Source organism: Dromiciops gliroides, chromosome 3 (assembly GCF_019393635.1).
Source record: "Dromiciops gliroides isolate mDroGli1 chromosome 3, mDroGli1.pri, whole genome shotgun sequence".
In the NCBI taxonomy this organism is placed as follows: Eukaryota; Metazoa; Chordata; class Mammalia; order Microbiotheria; family Microbiotheriidae; genus Dromiciops; species Dromiciops gliroides.
In genome coordinates, this window is record NC_057863.1 from 10,819,126 (window position 1) to 10,839,863 (window position 20,738).

General features: G+C 43.0%; 1 protein-coding gene across 1 annotated transcript in view; it reads right to left on the reverse strand.

Moving 5' to 3' along the window:
* The window catches only part of ATG4B (autophagy related 4B cysteine peptidase), a 37,924-nt gene extending 17,446 nt beyond the window's left edge, over positions 1-20,478 (reverse strand). Inside the window, exons 1-6 of the mRNA XM_043996694.1 lie at positions 20,364-20,478; positions 9,604-9,705; positions 9,259-9,330; positions 4,907-5,005; positions 3,152-3,253; positions 1,874-1,946 (exon numbers count right to left, since the gene is read on the reverse strand). Coding sequence (XP_043852629.1) covers positions 1,874-1,946; positions 3,152-3,253; positions 4,907-5,005; positions 9,259-9,330; positions 9,604-9,705; positions 20,364-20,373 — 458 coding nt within the window. The 5' untranslated portion in view covers positions 20,374-20,478. The remainder of the gene's footprint in view (positions 1-1,873; positions 1,947-3,151; positions 3,254-4,906; positions 5,006-9,258; positions 9,331-9,603; positions 9,706-20,363) is intronic.
* Between the last annotated feature and the right edge of the window lie 260 nt (positions 20,479-20,738).

Genomic DNA, 20,738 nt, shown 5'->3' on the forward strand with positions numbered 1-20,738 from the left:
AACTGGGGGCAGATTAGAACCTACATTTAGAAAGTTAAATTACACACAGGGCAATGAAGGTTAAGTGACTTGCCCAGGATCACACACCTAGTAAGTGTCAAGTGTCTGAGGCCAGATTTGAACTCAGGTCCTCCTGAATCCAGGGTTGGTTAGCTTTATCCACTGTGCCACCTAGCTGCCCCCAGCAGTTTTTTTTTTTTTTTGAAATGGGGAAGAACTGGAAACTAAGGGCACGTCCATCAACTGGAGAATGGTTGAACAATTTACAATATATGCACGTGATGGAATACTATTAGGCTGTAAAAATAGGGGATGGCTTCAGAGAATCCCAGGAAGACATCAACTGATGCAAAGTGAAGTTTTGCATCAACACATTGCAACAACAATACTATATGGACAAATAACCTTGAAAAACCTGGAAACTCTGATCAATACAATGACCAGACATAATTCCAGAACTCATGATGAAATCTGCTGCCACCTCTGGACAGAGGTGATGGATGAAGAGGCACTCTGAGACACTTTGGGGGCACATGGACAATGTAGTCATTTGTTTTGCTTGACCAAACAGGGGGTTTTGTTTGTTTTATTTTTACAAGCTTTGTTTTTCTTGTTTTCTCAGTGTAAGGGAGGGAGAAGGGAAGTTGGGAAAGAGTGAAGGAAGACTTAAAGAAAAAAGCCTTACTAGACCCTAGGGATATCAAGTATCTCAACAGCATTAAAGCCAAAGTTGCCCAAATTGTGCTCTGATGTTCTGAGTAAACTGTGGATCTATGAGAAACTGCAATACTAGCATTACTTGGCCTTCTACAATTTTATGGGTTTTTTATTGGTGGGGAGAAAAATAGGAGAAACAGAAGGCAGAGAAGCCCAAGACAGCACCTGGAGACAGAGAGGCTCTAAAAGAAGGCAGGGCTTGGTGGAGAAGGAGTGAGTCAGCTTCAGAGGCAGGGCCAGGTCAGGATGAATAGCCAAAGCTGGGTGAGGGGAGGTGATAGAACAGGTACTGATAGTACAGGGAACTTCTTGACTTCATCTGAGAATTCCTTTGCTTCCTCACGAGTCTGTGAGTCCAATGTCCTCCTTCCCTCTCCTTCTTACTTGCCATTCAATTCCAGAGAAAGGGATGGAGACCAGCCTGACCTCCCTTACACTCTCGTTTCCCACAATCAATCAGAGGCTAATTCCCACAGAAACCAAGCAAACTTTTACCAGTACCCACACTCTGCGCACAGACTCTCTCTGCCTCAAGTCATTTTGTCCAAAATGCCACAAACACAAAGATCATTTTATCAACTTCACTGAACATTTATGGACCAGTCTGATAATGACACCTATAGTTCCCACCCTTCACTTAGACTTCCTGCCACCAACCAGTATTTGTTGGTCATTTCAACACAGCTCAAGCCCAAGTGATTCATGACCAAGTTAACTTGAAAATACGGTTTCACATTGTTGGGATGCAGCTTTAATAGTGAAATGTTAGGCATTAACCAGCAGATGGGGGTATTTGTGTTGAGAGGAGAAAGAAGAGAACCAAGGTTTTCCTACCTCCCCTAAAATCATGGTACTGAGAGCCCATTAGGAAGACAGAATATTATAGAATTGCACTCACTTTTGTTATCATTTTCCACTGGGAAATACTCCAGGAATGAGTTCTTAATCACTTGGGAAAGCATGGAAAGGGAACTTTCCAAAAAAAATGTTAAGGGTAATAATGTTTTGTTTTTAGTTACTTTCAAATACTAAGTTGGGCATGTTTTCTGATGCTCTTATGGTCTAGAGAAAAGCTTGAAAGAATTTTTCAATTCTGAGTTACACTACTGCTTTTCCTAAAAGAAATGAAAAAATAAAATAAAAGTTCAGTACATACTTGAGTACTTGTGCAACTGTGTTTGGTCCGTACCACTGGCCTATAGATTTGCCCTCTCCGACTCCCATTTGAGCTGTATCAAAAAGAATCAAGTTATTCACATTTAGAACCTTCTTATTTATTTCATCCCTTAAGAACACATCCGAGTCTTAGAGTGAGGTGTTTTAGAAAACCACAGAAACTTGTCCAACAAGCATTAAGAAAAGAAACCAGCTTAGTCAAAGGAAAGGGACAGAAAGGGGCTGCACTATTTCCATTCAGAGAAGGGCTGCCCTGTCCTGTCAGGAGGCAGAGGCAAAGCAGGATATCCTAGGGACTTTGTCCATCTAACAATTTCTTAACCCTGATAAGGGAATGAGATGGGGGTCACAATAACATCACTGACCTCTCAGGACTAGTCAGGATGAAATGAGATATCTATTGTGATTAAAATTGAGACAGTTGCTGGGTAATTTAATCATTTTCTGAATAAGATCAATAGGTTATTAATAAAAGGATGGTCACTGGCCATCTCTCCCTCTGAGCAAAGACCATCATGTCCCCACCATGGTTCACAGCTTTTATGCCCTTGAAACAGTGGGTGGTTCATCAAATAGCAGTCACATCTAGTTGGTTAACTTAATCTGGAGGCAAGTTATATTAAAATGAAGGGCTATACCAGATCACCCTGAGCCTTGGGGCTATCCATTCAAAGAATGCACACCCTATTCAATGGATGGGCTGAGTGACCCCTCCCTAGCTAGACAAAAAGATGTCTCCACCCAAGCTTGAGTCAGGACTTTGAAAGAAGGGGGGACTAGGAGTAGAATCTCTCCAAGATATTGGTTACAAATAATCATTTCTCACACTATATATGAGAAAACGCTAGCTCCCCATATAAAATAAAGCCATGTAACTAGATCATTCTCATCCCTAAATGGTTTCCTTTCAATGGCACCATTCCTGCCAATGCAAGTACATCTCAATGTTCTGTTTACACTTAGCTAGGACACTACCCACTGGCAGTCAGGAAGGTTCAGTCGTCTGGGGGGATGTTCACAGAGAGCTCCTAGAGCAGAAGCCCCTTCCTCTATGAGATGGAAGCACCAGAGACTGAGGCACAGAGGCACACAGAGATGGAGCCTGACTCCAAACCCCACAGGCCTCTAACAACTCGACCTCAACAACCCCTTTAGGTGGCCCAGGAAGTGAAAGCCGCCGCTTGAAGAGCCAGAGAAGCCTGCTGGCGTGCCCCAAAGTGTTGCCGACCCCCCCCCCCCAGCCGGACGCCTTTCCTACCTATTTGGTGGATGGAGTAATAGCTGTCCTTCTTGTCAATGAAGGCATTGAGAACATTGAAGTAGTTGTCTGTCTGCCTCCTCCCTTGCTTCCATCTCCAATCTATTGGAAACACACACAAAGGTCAGGGTTACTAGGGACTGACTGAAAATCTTCCTTTGGATGTTGTGATACTAACCAACTGCAACTGTAACAGAACAAAGAACAAGGAGACAATGAACATTTTAACCCACTCTCCTCAAAGATACCAGCAAGCAGTGAAGTGACCAGAAGAGCATAGGAGAAAGATGGACAAAGGGAGGCAAACTGGGCAGTCAGTCCATAAAGAGCAGTTCTTGTTGGTCATTGCTGATCAGAATCCCGGAAGGTCAGTATATGGACACCAGTAACAGGGATGACTTCATTCCTATGGGTTTAATTGATGCCTAAGTCCCCCTCATAGTCTTCAGGTGCCCAAAGGAGGGGACTTAGCTGAGGCAAATGGTGAGAACATGACATTTCTATGGGGTGACAAACAGGGCCCAGAACTTAAATGCAGGTTATGGAGAGGAAGAGGCAGAAAGGAAAAAAGCCTGTGGGGCTATAGAATAAGCACTTTTCATGAGAAAAGCGAGTTGGGTTAAGCAAAGACAAATGTCACAGCACTTTCCCAATTCTTTCCCATATCCATGTTTAAAAACAATCATCAGTGGCTGGAGAGACAATGAGGTAGAAGATCACACAAGTTAAACAACCTGATGGCTTCTATTAATCATAAAGAGCCACTCACCTGCACCTGACTCATGGTTCTCTGAAATCTGCTGAGGGCCCAGAGTACAGAAATACCTAAGTACCTAACCTGTTTCTGGGGCCATGCAAGGGATGTAACCAATGGTCTCTGAGAAGGGAGCTTAAAAGCAAATCAAGGGGGCGGCTAGGTGGCACAGTGGATAAAGCGCCAGCCCTGGATTCAGGAGTACCTGAGTTCAAATCTGGTCTCAGACACTTGACACTTACTAGCTGTGTGACCCTGGGCAAGTCACTTAACCGCCATTGCCCCGCCAAAAAAAAAAAAAAAAAAAAAGGAAATCAAACATCACTGTACCACTGGGTTGTAGTTTTCTGTTTGGCACTAACAGTCCCCTGAGCTTTTTTCTGAAGCCAAGTGCAGACTCTTCAAGCTGTCTCTTACACAGGCACACAGACAAGCATACGTACACTCACACCTCTATTTCAAATACTTCATAATACATGACAGTTGATGTCTGATATATTGAAAGGCTTTCTTTTAAACAAGCATTTATGGAGAATGGTTTTTGTTTCATTAAAGTGAGACAGATATTAGAAAAAACTTAGAAAACTCCTACATTTGATTTCTGGTAAAAAAAAAAGTATTAAGTACCTAAAAATAGGCTAATTTTAATATAAATTCAGACTATATTCCAACAGGCAGGAGAAAAAAGATACATATACATGAAAATATTTCAAAACTGATACTACCAGATAAGAATAAAAGTAAACCCAAAGGTGCATGTTCAATTTTACTCGCTTAGAATTTCTTAAAAACAAATGTATAATTATCAATTTAATTTTAAAATGCTGATAATTTAAAATCTTTATTGACACCAAGCCCTACTCTTTACTCTGGGCTACACTTCTTACTAAGAAAAATAGTGCCAAGGGTTATTTGTTCTCTTTGCAAAGGCTTCTCTTTCAGCACTCTAGTACATAGACCTGTATCTCTTTCCAAAGACATAAACTAGTTTGGTGGCTCACCTCTGCCTAAGTGCCTGCAGACCAGGGCCTGAGCAAAGATCATCTGGCCACATCGAAGCATGCAGCCCCAGCCAGTGTCCGAGGTTGGGCCCGTTCCTCCTGTAATCATGAAGAAAGAGAAATAGCATTTAAGACTCGGCCAAGAAGCAGGATGGAAACCAAGAGATTACAAGGGCAAACGAGTCTTTGCTCCTTTTGCATATTCTGTCCAGTTGGATACCATACTAACAGTTCTCCTAGGGTGGCGTGGGTACCCCGAGGAGACTTTCTGAAGGTCTGCAAGGTTAAAACTATTTTAATAAAACTACTAAAGCACTTTCATTTCTAATATGATGAAGATTCTTTGGAGGGTCCTTGATGGTTTTTTTGGTTTTGTTTTGTTTTTTGGGGTTTTTTTTAGTGAGGCAATTGGGGTTAAGTGACTTGCCCAGGGTCACACAGCTAGTAAGTGTTAAGTGTCTGAGGCTGGATTTGAACTCAGGTACTCCTGACTCCAGGGCCAGTGCTCTATCCACTGCGCCACCTAGCTGCCCCCCTTGATGGTTTTTAATAGTGTAAAAGGGTCCTGAGACCAAAAAGTTTGAGAACTGTTACTGTAAACATTAATACATGCACACACAGGAACTAACATGCCGATGATGACTACTCTTGGCCTACAGGAACTGGAAGAGGCTCCCTAGGTAATCTTAGGATCAATTACCTGAAAGAGCCAAGAAGGACCAAAATACATTCTATTTATGAAAAAGTATCAATCAATTGAAGAGGTGCATAGCTATATAGATGAGTAAGACTAATCACAGGGCACGTGGTTTGAGCTTTTTTAGTAACAGTTGGAATTCTGTCCAAAGAGCCATTTGCTTCTCCCTTGTCTCCAAAGTACGGTACCCACCAGCATGGATTTTTAAAATGTTTGGCCAGAACTCTCTGGCTTCAGAGGATTGTAGTCCTAACTTGTGCTTCACAAGTCCCCAGTTCTAAGGAACTGTGCTCATTCATCCCAGAGAATATACTGCAATAAGTCAAAGTAATATCAGGTGTTGAAATAAGTACAACAATTTCAATATGAACTGAGTTTGCTGAAGGAAGGATCAATGTTTTGTTTACAAATACCAATCTAAACAAAAATACAACATGGATTCTGCATCCAGTGGCAAAAGCTACCAGGAACCATGGGTAACCTACTTAATGGACAGGGATCAAGAGCACTGAGGAACTTCTTGGGAGCAAAGGCAGTAAGATTACAGTCAAAGCTGCTTCCTCACCAAGAGTAACACGAAACTCAGTGTCAACACTCGTTATATGCCTCCTCTGTATGTCAAAGATTCCAAATTGGCCAGCTGAATTCAGTTTGCATTGCTACTGTAGTTTAAAAAAAGCCCACAGCTAGGTGGTACAGTGGATAAAGCACCCGACCTTGAATTCAGGAAGACCTGAGTTCAAATCCAGCCTCAAACACTTGACATTAGCTGTGTGACCCTGGGCAAGTCACTTAACCCTCATTGCCCCACCAGAAAGAAAGAAAGAAAAAACTAGCCCATGAAGTTCTACTCAAAGGCCAATTCTCTGAGTTGAAAAGCCCTCAATCAGGGGGTAGAAACTCCTGGCCCCCTCCAATCCCAACCTAAATGGTCTGTGCATGTCTGCCATGTTAGGATGGCTTTGGGATAAACTGGTTAGGGATTTTTTCCCTTACACTAAGAAGTCCTGGATTCTCCTTTCTAGCCTGGTGTGCCCTCTACTCGAAACAGTCTTATCTTTATTTCTCCCATTAAGGCCAACATTGTGTCAGTTATCTGTCTTAAAGTGTGAACAAATCACTCCCATTATCAAGAAATGACCTTTCCACAATAAAGGAGATCAAAGGACGAAATGAAAATAAAATAGCTATCACTACCTGATGTGCCAAAGATAAGTGATCCTAAGTCTTCATCGATGCCCTCAAAGGCCCTCTACCAACTGAATTCACCTCCTCTTTAAGTCCTGTCTAGCATCTCGGTGCCAATCTAACTGTAAAAGATGGGGCTGTAAATTCAAGAGACGAATTTTTCAAACACAACAGAACTTAAAATGCAGGTGAAATAAATGCCAATCTCCTTCAAAGGGCATAGTACCCTTGAGAGGGCTTTACCCCACGATGGTGCTGTAACTCTAAAATCATCAAAACTTCCAAGACTGTTAACATAAGAGAACCAAGAGTGGTAAATCTTCATCCTTTAAAGACGCATCTGCTACTGAGCAGAGTAGATGCAACAATATTGATCCCCCCCCCCCACACACACACACTTTAAAGAGATACAGCCATACTGCAGCAAAGACCAGCTTTCCAAACAGGCAGACAAGAAAGACCATCAGGGTGTCACAGTGCACTGAGAAGCTGGAAAGTACCCCCCCATAAGCAGCAGTGGATAGATGGCTGGAGCTAGAGTTCAAATCTGGCCTCAGATACTTACTAGTCATGTGACTCTGGGGGTCTGCCTCAATTTCCTCTTTTGTAAAACAGGAATAACAATCGCACCTACTTCCTGGGGTGGTTGGTAAAGCACTATTATTCCCTTGTTTTGTGATGTGGAGATCAACAGCTGCTATCATCATTATCACTGCCACCAGGGCATGCCCCAGGAAGCTCTGGTGGCCTGGGGAGGACTGCAAGCACCTGAAGGGCTTGTCAGAGCTCAGCTTGTCCTGCTTGGTCTCAAAGTAATGGGTACAAGTTACCAAAAGGCCATTTTGGGGCTTGCACGATCCAGAAGTGCAAAGGACTTACTGACCTAAGCGTCTTCGATTCTCTGGATCTCACTCTCCTTACCGGCAAAATCAGGGGTTGGGCTACATGACCTGTAAAGTCCCTTCCCAGCTCTAAACTATGACCTGGGTAAGACCACCGTGAAGTGGATCATTATGCACATGTATCAAAAGCTTGTCCATCTTTTATCTAGCAGTCAACTAGACTAGTAACTAGTTAATTAACCAGACAATTCATTAAGGGACTAGCACTGTGGTGGCTCTGGGCTCAGCCTTGGGGACATGCAGGAAGCCAGTCCTTGCTCTGTGGGAGCTCCCATTCTGGTGTGCTTATAACTGTGTGAACAAGACACATTCCTGATAAATGGGAGCTCATCTGCAGAGGGAAGGCCCTAGCACCAAGGAGGACCCTGAAAGGCATCGAAGGTGAGACTTGAAGGAAGCTGGGAGGTAGAAACAAACATGAACAGCCGTGGAGGACAGTCCATGAAAACCCTCTTGTATGGGTTTGTGTGGGCAAGGGGGTCAGTGTCACTGGATGACAGAGACTGAGGCAGGGGGGAAGAAGAGTACAAGAAGGTCAAAAAGCTGGTTGTTCTGTTTATGCTACCATCCCAACTGCCTCTCCCTGCAGCAAGACACAAACTGGACCCACTGGGAGCCCATACCTTTCCACCCACTTTCTTGGCTGTGGCAAAGAGAAGTCTTTAAACTTTAACAGAATCAAGAACTTAATGAAGGAATCTAATGGAACCATTAATGGGCTATGAGATTTTAGAAAGAAAGTTATGTGGTCCCTGTGTACAGCCAATGCCTCTGGTCGTCAGCATCTGTTACAAAGGAAAGGATTGGGGGCAGCTAGGTGGCTCAGTGGATAAAGCACCGGCCCTGGATTCAGGAGTACCTGAGTTCAAATCCGGCCTCAGTCACTTGACACTTACTAGCTGTGTGACCCTGGGCAAGTCACTTAACCCCCATTGCCCTGCAAAAAAAAAAAAAAAAAACAAAAACAAAAACAAAGGAAAGGATTGGCCTAGATTATCTTTCAAGTACCTTCCAGTTGAAATCTGGAGATCAGTTTTAGAAGATTTAAGTTCCATGATTTGGCATCCAAGAAACTACATCTCTGAGATGGGAAACTCCATGGTTTGGGAGGAGCCATGAACTACATCCCTAACCTGGCTATGAGTCTGACTTAACATCCCACCCAGGACTTGTTCACAAGAAGCAGAAAATAATTGTTTTCTGAAATTCACACACACAAGTGTTTGTTCTTAAAAACTACCATTTTTTACATTTTACATGTATTTAAAATATCTTTTTTTTTAGGAAAGGAATGGGGGTAATAAGACTAACCCAAGAACACGCAACTTTTTTCTTTTTGGACTGCACCTGAGATTTCATTGAATTAGGTAGGGAACCTACAATGAGGAAACTCCGAGAAGCAATGCCATCAGTACTTAGCGGGTGATCTAGGTCTCTGAGACGTTAACTGGCTTGGCAAGGCTCACTTGGATAGCATGTGGCAGAGGTGGGATCTATAGCACACACATTTGGATAGAGGTTGCATGAACAATATTACTGTCCGTACATTAAATTGCTTTGCTTACCAATGGCTGGAAAATTTTTCCTATATGTGAACCAAAGCCGAGAAGTCACATCTGAAAGGATCTCTTCTTTTTCTGAAAGAAGTTTGTAACTTCTTAATAAAAAACAAAATAATCACAAAACAAAGTCCCTTACAAAGCTTCATAAGTAACAAGGTTTGTCCTGGACTCAAATGATGTTGAATGCATCCACTGAACTATAACTATGTTACATACAAAGCTTCCACAATTAATCTATCCAGCTTGTGAACATTTTTACTATATTGATATTAAAAACTAATTAGCTGGAAACTATTCTACAAAATATGTATTATCAAAGACAGACAAGACTCCAGAACAATTTGTTACCTGTGAAGATGGTGTATTTTCTACCCAGGATCCAGACCGGCTCTGTAGTCTCGGGGAAATCTTCAAATTCCGCAAACCTGAGAGTATCGTAGGTAAGAGTTGCTGTTGAAATCAAAGACATCAATTATATGATACATATATTTTTAAATCTTTGAAGTACATGAAGTGAACAATATAATCAGCTTATAACACTTCCATGGCGTGATATATAGTATGACAAAATGTATTTAAGAAAATCTGGGAGAAAAGTCCATCTGGTTGACCACCAACACTAATATCACTGGAAACAGTCTTCCCTTCTCCTTGCTTAAAACCCAGAATGTCTTGGGCAGCTAGGTGGCGCAGTGGATAAAGCACCAGCCCAGGACTAAGGAGGACCAGAGTTCAAATCACTTACTAGCTGTCACTTAACCCTCATTGCCCCGCCAAAAAAAAAAAAAAACAACCCCAAAAAACAGATGTTGCTCTGCTTAGCTGACTTTTCAATTTAAAAGGTACTGTCTTTCTGCACCCTCCCCCCATCCAATGTTACCCTCTGGGCTTCAATAATATAAACACAGAAAAAACTACATATAAAAGCTGTTATATGGTCAATTCCTTTCCCTAAAAAGGCTTACTCACATCTTACTACTGATACAGTAAAAGGTTTAATAGACTGCCTCAGAGGAAATCTTCATCTAAACCCTCACCTATAAGTCCTAGTTTGAAATGAAAAGGCTCCAAGGATTTAGGGGGGGGACAGACCATAAGGGCCCTTTTCTCCAAGCCCAGAGAAAGAAGGTTCCAGGGATCTGGGAGGAGCTCCTAGGACCTCAATCTGCCAATCCAAGGCTCTTCCCCTCATGCTGAAGCTGCCCCAATAGGGAATTCCTAATTCTGGAGTTAGCACCGTCGCACTACAGGGACAGATGGAATCATCCTGGATGGAAACTTTACCCATTTTTGGACAAAGAGGAATCTTATCCTTCAGGGTAATAGCTAGGACACCAGCACTAGACTTAGGACTCCACTGACTCGTATTAAGCTCCTACTAGGCGCCGGACACATGGCTAAGGACATTCCCTGTACCAATGCTGCCTTGGAGGTGCCGAGGGCAGAGAGAGGAAAACCGAGGCACTCGTGTGGGTCAAAACCAGTATGCGCCAGAGCAGGACAGGAAATGCTAAAGCTGGTTTTCCCTCCACTCCAATACATCCTGAGGAACAGCGAGATACAGAATGGAGACTGGCAGTGCAGTCCTTAAAAGAGAAATGTCTGCTGAGGGGTAGGAGGGCCGGCTACCACTTGGAAGGTTTCTTCTCTCTCTTCTCCCCAAGGCTGCCCTACCAGGACGGAGCCAGAGCACTCCAAAGATGGCCAGCTGACTTCGCTCCAAGGTGCCCTCCCTGGTCATGCAGAGTGCAGCAGGGCTGTGCCCCACCCCCTTGTCCTCCCACCTTTTCACATGATACGCCATCCTAGCAAAGAGACCGCCTGGCAGGCTGAGAACTCCTCTGCCCTCAGTCCTGAGAGTCTGCTGTGGCTCCACAGAAAAGGAGAAAGCCTCAATCCGCTCTTCCCCATCCCATCCTCCAGCAGTGCTCAGCTAAGGCAGACCATCTCGAAGCCTCAGGGCTAACAGCCTACACGAAGAGCAAACACACACCAGGATGATGGGCTTCTCATCTGGGGAGAGCGGCTCTCCACTGGCATCAGGCACTGCTCGCCAAAGTCCCAACTAGCCCTCATTCCCTCATCTCAAGCAGAAAGGTCAAGACGTGGCTCTTGGTGATGTTCAAGCAGGGCCCAAAGGGAATGAAGCTTCGGGGGAAGGTTAAAACGTCCACTCTCAAGAACCTGCTCACTTGTAACCAGCCCTAAAGGGAGACCATTTATCAGAAGACAGAAAAAGAAAAGTGGCTCTAGCAGCTTCTCCACACGCTTTACCCAGCAGCCACTGGCCAAAAACAGAGACGAAAACTAAACCCAGCAAAGTCCCTTGAAAGGAAAGACAGCAGGGCAGGCTCTCTTGACGTGATCACAAAGTGACTCCAGCTCTTTCCCAGAGGAAAAGATAAGCTCACCAGCTGCCTTTCTAGAAAACATCAGCCACAGAGAAGCTGGACGGGCTTCCTTCCTTAGAAAACCTTCAATGACACCTAATGATACCGTGTCCTTGTCTCCCTACTTCACATTAATCTCACGATACAATGAAGTGACATGTAGGTTTTCACTCTAACCAGTGCAGCATAATCCTTGTACATGCTTAACACGTGGGCACTGCACTGAATGTCTGAAGTCTTTTTCTTTTTTGTTTTTTGGCGGGGCAATGGGGGTTAAGTGACTTGCCTAGGGTCACACAGCTAGTAATTGTCAAGTGTCTGAGGCCGGATTTGAACTCAGGTACTCCTGAATCCAGGGCCGGTGCTTATCCATTGCGCCACCTAGCCGCCCCCTGAAGTCTTTTTCAATGAACATATCAACAAGGTCTCAGCCCTGACATTAAGCCAACATTTTGTGGTCACCAGCTCCATCTTTTTCTAGTTATTTACAAATTACACGGTCTAGTCAAACATGCAAGTTGTTCCCCAATGTGTTTCTAAAATGGGTTAAGAAATACTTAAGAAACAATGTACACGGGGCAGCTAGGTGGTGAAGTGGATAGAGCACTGGCCCTGGAGACAGGAGGACCTGAGTTCAAATCCAGCCTCAGATACTAGCTGTGTGACCCTGGACAAGTCACGTCATCTCTGTCTGCTTTAGTTTCTTCAACCATAAAATGGGAAAAATAATAGTGCTCACCTGCTGGGGTTGCAGTGAGGACCAAATGAGAGTATTTGTAAAAGCACTTCACAGTGCCTGGAACATGGTAGGTGCTTAATAAGCTCCCTCCTTTCTTGAACAATTGCATAGGTGGGAGAAAGCAGAGTTCCAGTCCAAGCCTAGCTACCAACTAGCTGCATGACTTGGGCCAAGCCACTTCCCTGCTCTAGGTAGCTTCCTTATCTGTGAAATGACAGGGTTGAACCAGGTGATTCCTAAGGTCCCTTCCAGCTTTGAAATTCTATATTTCCTGAAGAACATTCTGGAAGGAAAAGATCAAAGAATCATCACACACTTAAATGCTTTCTTTTATCTCCACCAACTTGCCACGTGACCCAGGAACAAGGCATTTCAATCATAAGCCTCGGCTGCCGTTTTCACAGGATAGTAATAGTACCTGTCACTTCATGCCACCATGAAAACGATGTGAATTTCGGAAGTGATTCAGCTGCAAGTCATTCAGTATGCTGACTGACCTAGAATTCAAAGTTTGTCATTGAAAGGAGAAAAACTACCTCAACCTTGGTTATGGAATATTGTAATATAATCATTTCTGACTTCTGGATATTTAATCCCATTATCAACAAGACTCTACTCTCAGTCAGCCTCTTTTCCTCAGAAATACTTTATACAAAGTGACCAGGGACTTATATGAGAAGTTATTTAGGAGCCTAGGAAACACGATAACCATTGGTCTAGCCGACAACAGGCTTTGTTTGAAGGAGAACATCTTCTTTGGTTCATTAGCATGGAATGATGACAAACTGTAAATCAGTAAGAAAATGGCTTCGCTTTCCATTTAAGAAAAATGTCAGAGAAAAGTAAAAGGTACATGACCATCGGATCAAAGAGAATTTCATTTTTAAACTAAGCCCCAACTGTGTTATTCCTTTAAAATTATTTTGAAGTAAACTTACTTAAATTAATGGAGTAGAGAAATGCAGAGCAGACATATTTCTTGTATTTATTATCGAGGTTTATAGGTCAGGAAGCCATCTTTATAGCCAATATAGTACAGGTTCGTCAGCCTTATTAAATAGGTTCAAATACATCACACCCTGTCTTCAGCTGTAACTAAGAAATTTATGGGTTACTGAAACCTCCTCCTTAACTACTTAAATAGACAGTACAAAAGACTCCAAAGACAACCTAGATGTGAGAAAAGGCACCAAAACAAACCAATTAAACTCGTGAAGGTCAAACTCTCACCAGCTTATCATGGTGTTAAAATGACAAATCTAATATTCTGGTGAATCATTAAAATCAGAGTCACTAAAGAAACTGGGAAGAGAAGACAAATTTGTGCCCATAAGCACTGACTGTAAACCAAGGTCAGAATGTGACAACAAATGAGAACTGTCAACAGAAAATGAAATAGAGTCATTCCTAACTTGCTCGATCTCACTTCACAGAAAGCCTTAACCATGGTGGGCACTAGCTGTCTCCTTCTCTTCACCTCTAGTACCAGTCAGAATTTCTTATGAACTCTTGGCAAAGGCCACAGTCCAAAGCGTCTCAATGATCTATAATGATCGTAAGGTAAACAGAAGACAGATGGTGGCGGGCAAAGTTCCATGAGCGTGATTTCCCCATCTCTTATAGTCCTGAAAGACCAGGCTCCCCTGAAACCTCAAGGGCTCTATACTTCACCCCCTAGATTTCGGAGTCAAAGAAACTTTTCATCCTAACTTCCATGTGCAGCACTAGCAGTCTAGACATTTCCAAAAACCAACTTTTGCTTGCACTCTTGTGACCAATCTATATTCTGTCCTCCCAGCAACACTAGACAGCCCTTTCTCTAAGTTGGAATAAAAAATAAAAACTCAAGATGAAAATTCTTTAAATTTCTATAATTTAAAGCTTACAAAAGTAAGCTCTGTGAAAACCATTGCCATGATCACCAAGATATGTTAAGTAGTGGTATAAAGTCATGCTAATAATATCTGGGAAATTACAAATACTTGGAGTGACACAAGGTCTAAAAAGGAAAACCTGAATAAAGCTTAGGAAAGTCCAGACTTGTGGCTGTAGTGGAGACTTGCTGTTTTCAAAGAAAAGTGACAACACTGAGCTTAGATTTAAAAACAGGTTGGATGAACAATAAAAAAAAATTACAAGAAAGAATCCAAGGGAAGAGAATGAACACATGATATTAGCGAAAACGGGACCAGATCTTACTCATGTTAATATATATTAATATATATATGTATATATATATATACACACACACACACAAAATATATATACTCAATATGTGTTATCGTGGGGATGCCTTTCATTCATGCATTGTAGGTCCTAACTATTATCCAACTGGGAATAGAGAGATTTAATACTGCACTTTAAAATACCATCTTTGTTACGTTATCTTCGTGCAGGTTTTCACTTGTGAAATTATTATACCTTTCTCGGTCATCTAATTTTTCACCCAATTTCTACTTTCCTTATATGAGTGAATTTTTATTATTTACATGTGAATCCAACTAGCTCTATGATTCAACTTAAATTTTAAAAGGTGAAAAAAACAATGTGAACATAATTAAGAGATAAGGACTTTCCTGATATGCACAACTGTACGAGGTTTCTGACTCAGGAAAAATCTAATCCAATTTCAGGCTTAAGACATTTTACTGGGAACATCTTGGAAAAAATTCAGGTGAATTCAACTCAGTGACATAGGAAAGCCTAGGATCTGACTCCAGATTAATGTAAAGTAGACACATGCTGATGCTCACATGTCACTGTCTGAAAGTACAAACAATGCCCTCTGGTGGATGGAGAGGATACTGCAACACAGCAGCAATAGTACTTGGAGGGAGTCAGAAGTCTCAGCTTCTCGGCTGAGTTACATCGCTAGCCAGTGGCCCTGACACATCCTTTTCTGCTCCTCATCTCTAACACTGAAATGGTGAGCTTGAAGCTTCCTTTTACAGCTTAAGCAAGATTTCTAATAATGTTAACTCTGGTATTCATTCAAACAAATGATCTATATCAACACACCATTTTTACTTTATTTAGCTCTAGAACAGTACTTCAAGAAGTATCAGTTCACACAACAATAGAATTTTTTTTTTTTGGTGAGGCAACTGGACTTGCCCAGGGTCACACAGCTTGTGTTAAGTGTCTGAGGCTGGATTTGAACTCAGGTCCTCCTGACTCCAGGGCCGGTGCTCTATCCACTGCACCACCTAGCTGCCCCAACAATAGAAATTAAACAATAAAGTCAACCTGAACAACAACTTAAAGAAAAGTATTAAAATTTCCAGCTTATCTTTATTCTCTAACTTCTTATATTAGCTCCCCCCAATAAGTATTCATTTATTTACACGGCAAAATCTCTTTGATCACGATTCAGTCTTCTACTAGAATTCCATGACCTTTATATGAAGTGGTGTTCATAATCTCTGCATTCTGACATAGCCAAATTTAGAAGGATGGAAAGAGGAAGGGAGGGAGAGAAGGAAGAAAGAAAAGGAATAGCAGCCTGAATTCTTATGAAATTATTTTATAGTTTGAAAAATGACAAATACAGAAAGCACTACAGTAAAATATCAACACGGGGAGGGGAAGGTTTTGCTAATATAAACTGAAGGAGAATGTAAGAAATACTATCAAGTTTCATTTTTTAAAAACTATATTCTAGCTACAGTCAGCATGTCATGACCCTGTAACTGTGCTCCTAACATCAGACTAAAAAGCTAAAATAAAAGTTACAGAAGTTTCTCTTAATAAACAAAGGAAGAGTGAGTCTGTTTAAATTTAATCATTAAAAAATGATCACAGATGGAAATGAGATTAGTTTGGACTACCTTAGGTGAACCAATACTGCTGGTTCTAAGTGATCAACCTATTCTAATTTCTCATAAATCATCTGTTTATTAATCCAGTCTAAACCTTTTCTGGGTTTCAACGTCAAGCTTGCAGAATCCATCCGTTGTACCTCTCTTAAAATGAGAATGCTGCAGAGGAAACACTGGTTGAAGATTGGAAGACCTGGGTTCTCATCCAGTCTACAAAAGGAACTAGCTGTGTGACCTTGGACAAATCATCTCACTTCTCTGGGCCTCAGATTCCTGGTCTGTAGAAATTAAGGCTTGTACTAGATGATCTGTCAGATCATTTCTATCTCTAAAACTGCTTGATTTTGTGGGAAAACAATAAAGCATCAGGGCTTACTTAACTCTGATTTCTCTCTTTAGTCCCAATCTTAAAACCACACAAAAAGAATGTACACTGATGGTGTTTATAAACGACCGTACATTTCCACTTCAAAAGCATTTTCACCATAAGCATCTTCAAAAACCTTCTGAAAGATTACAGTGTAATTGAAATTTGCAAAATTTTCTAAGTTTATTATTTTTTTTAAACATTTAAAAAATATTTGGTGTGAAATGGATTTCCTTTAATGAACTCCGAAATAATTTACATTGAAATGCTGGGGATTAGGTTCTGAATGCACTCCAGTCAGTTTAATAAGCAATGGAAAAACTATACAGGGCCTTTTCAATGACATCTCTCTAATCCATGCTACTATATCTCTTGATTTTGTCCTTTATATTTCATTTATCTATGTTCTGTCAAAATACTAGATTAATGTCATGTACAAAATGCCAAAAACAAAATTCTGGGAGTCCAGACAATAGGAAAGAAGTCTATCAGTGAGTCATTAAATATTTTATTAATTATCTATGACATTTCCATGGCTGTTGTAAGTCACATGCTTGTTGAATGGGACTAACACAAATCTTAAGAGACAAATGAATCTTAAAGACCCAGACCTTCTGAAATTTACAAGTAGCACATGCAAAAATAACTACGTAGCATTGAACTATGTAATCATGTGCAGTATACAAATGCTAATGGAATCCAGGACTTGAGCTAGGGCAGCCTGGAGAAGGCTATATTAGTACTTGCTAAACAATTATGTAATTTTAGCAAGAAGAGCTAAAACCCCATCCTGTTTAAACAAACCCATGGCCTCAAAAAGAGCCCTACATATGTAGCATTCCCCTTGGATTGTAACAGGTAGCTGTTTAAAATGTTGCTTGATGTGCAGGGTTCAGCACATTTGATTTAACTTCTAGTACATAACCTTGTAAAAAATAAATGATCCCTTTCTAAGTCCAAATGATCTATAATAAATCTTTGTTCCCAAGATGTGAAACTTATAAGGTAGAAATATACTTTCTAATTGTCTAACAACTAGGTTACACAAAGCCCAGCACTCTACCAAGGAAGCAGTTCAACGTCTCACCAGCCACAACTCTTCCACTCTCAAGAAAACCTGTTTTTACATCTATTTTCTACTGTTATCACATTTCTTCTATGAAAGTCTTTTTCGGGGGAGAGGAGCTGGAGGGTCTGTACCCATGATCTCACCAGTGTTGGGGAAACTCTTGGTCTTGGAAATTCTAGTCACTGATGCAATCATTGCTGATTGGACAACTCCTCTGTAACTTAAGTCACAGAGCCCATATGTGCCAGGGTCAGGACTTAAACTCAGATCTGACTGCAAGGCCAGCCCTCTCTATACACCAGCACATCGCCTTCTCGTGAATATCCTTAACGCAGTCAAATTTAGTGACCGTTTTTAAAAATAAAAAATCTTATTATGGAAGTCTCAAAACAACGAAAATATTGGTCAAAGGAAACAATATTTTCTTGTCTGCATTCACTACAACTGATACTGATGTTCCTAACCCTAATCACAATCATTTCAAACTCCAGTAGAGAAATCACCAAATGGTACATTCTCTTTGCCCCAGTGATATCACCACTGTTCAAATCAGAGTCTGGGAGCTGGAAGGGGTGCCTCTAGAGTCATTATTAGTTCAACCCATCCACAAAAGGAATCATATACCCAAAGAAGTCAAAAACAAAGGAAAAAATATTTATAGCAGCACTTTTAACAAAGTGGATGCTCAACAATTGGGGAATGGTTGAAATAGCTATTGTATATGCATGAAATGGAATATTACTGACTCATAAAGAATAATGAAGATAAATTCAGGGAAATTTAGGGAGACTTACATGAACTCAACTCAGAGAAGCAGGTCTAAGAAAATAACTTGCAGAATGACAATAATGTTTAGGAAATCACTGAATAACATCAAAACTCTGATCAACACAATGACCAACTTTGACTGCAGAGGACAGTGAAGTATGCTTCACAACTGGCAGAGATGTGATGGATTACAGATACAGAACAGGACATGTGCTGATTTGTTTTGCTAAAGTATACTTTGTTACAAGAGAATGTTTAATTTCAGGAGAAGGAAGGGTTGGGAAGTTAATGATATTTTAAAAAATCAATAACCCTCCCCCTAAATTTAAAACTAAATTTGTTCAGTATACTTGTTTAGAATTCAAATGATAATATAATTCCAGGAATTCTGTTTTTCCAATGTCCATCATATTTATTCGTTTAAGTAATAGGCTCCCTCCCATCAAAAACCTTCAGAGTACCATTTCTAAGTTAAAACAGCATACTTTTCAACGAATTTAAGCTAAAAACGACAGGGGAAAAACCCAAAGTAATATCATATAATAACAGATAAAACTGTACCCAAGAGAATTTTGTACAGAGTCCAAAACACAAAAACAGCAAAGGTAAAGATACACTAACCGGGCTATGAAGGGGAGAGACAAGATGGAACTCGGAAGATATGCTTAACATTCATTGTAACTGTCTCTGGAGATACCAAAAGGGAGGGGAGGAAAGCAGAGTGGGGAGTGGCTTTCTGTGGCTGCTGTAATTTAGAGTGACCCCATATGGGGCTTTCTTTGCAGAGATGCTGGAGTGGTTTACCATTTCCTTGTCCAGCTCATTTTACAGTTGAAGAAACATGGGCAAAGGGGTTAAGTGACTTGCCCAGGGTCACATGGCTAGTGTCCGAGGAAGGATTTGAACTCAGGTCTTTCTGACTCTTATCCACTGTGCCACCTAGCTGCCCCACTAGAGGAATGATTAGTTAGGTACAAAAATGTTACAGAATCTTGTGACTTTACTTTCTTTGCACAGGGGAAAGCAACACTAAGAAGCTGTTACAGCAAGGAGTTTAGCACTGAGGGTGAAGAGAGCTGATGGAAAACAAGGATTCAAGGGCTTCCACTTCCTGAGCACCGGATAAAACAAACGCCTTTGGGAAAACTTGAGTCCGGAGCCATCAGACCGAGGATTTGCCTTTTCCGGTCTCTTCGCCTGCAGACGGAGGCCCACCCATTCAGAACTGGAAGGGCCTGGAGAGGAGCAGGTCCACAGAGGTTAAGGGACGTGCCCGAGCTCGCACAGGTGACTAAGCAGCAGTCAGAGTTCGAACCCAGGCCCTTCCGTTTGACTCTTAAAGATGCCTGGGACCCCGGGCACATGTGGGTGTGTGACCACCTTTAGGAAAGCCTCGATAGGCAGACGCTGACCTTCCCGCTCAGGAGACCGGCGCCCTTCCCCTCGGCTCCCGCCTAGCCCCCGGGCCGTCGGACACACTAAGTGCAAGCCTCCCCACGCCATCGGGCGGGCTTCTCGGACACGCGCGGACACCAGGTAACCTTGGACGGCCGCCCCGGGGCCCGAGCTCCGGCATCCAGGCGGCCCGGCTCCGGGCCTCCCCCGGCGATGCCCGCCGCCCCCTGCCCGGAGGGGCCTCGGGCCCGGCGCCTGGCGGCCTGACCTCGGGGACGCGGGGCGAGGAGGCGCCGGGAGCAGGGTGCGGGACGGGGCCCTTTCTCGGCCTTCAAGGCCGACCCACCCGTCCGAGGCGTCTCCCCAGGACGCCCGACCCGTCCGAGTTACGACCCGGAGGGGGCGGGAGGGAGGCCCGGGCCGAGGCGGCGGCTCCGCGGGGTCTCCCCACCGCCCAGCCGGGCACGCCCCGGCCGTCCCCCCCACACCCCCTCCCTGGTCTTGGACCCCTCCCCCGCTCTCGGAGCTGCGGGCGGGGGGGGGGGGGACGACGCCTCCTCACCTGCATCCATCTTCCCTCTTCATCCACCGACTAACCGGCGGCGTCGCTACCACAGGCACCGTGATGCGACGCGGAGTGACGTCACGCGGAGACGGGCCAATCAGGACGCGGCCTCGCGCCCAGTAGCACGTGAGCAGGAAGCGCGGGGGAAGGGGCGGAGTCAGAGAGGGAGTCGGGGTAAGGAAGTAGGGAGCGCGGAGCCCGTGGAGGGACTGCTGGGAGCCGCCATCTTGGTGTACGGCACTACGGCCGGAGGGCGGCTCCAGCGCACGGCTGGAGGGGCGTGGTCTTACGTCGATTGCAGCAGGTGGAAGGAAAGCGGGGAAGCGCTGGGCAAGGCTGGGAAACGAACCGACCTCAGGACTTCCCTCTCGG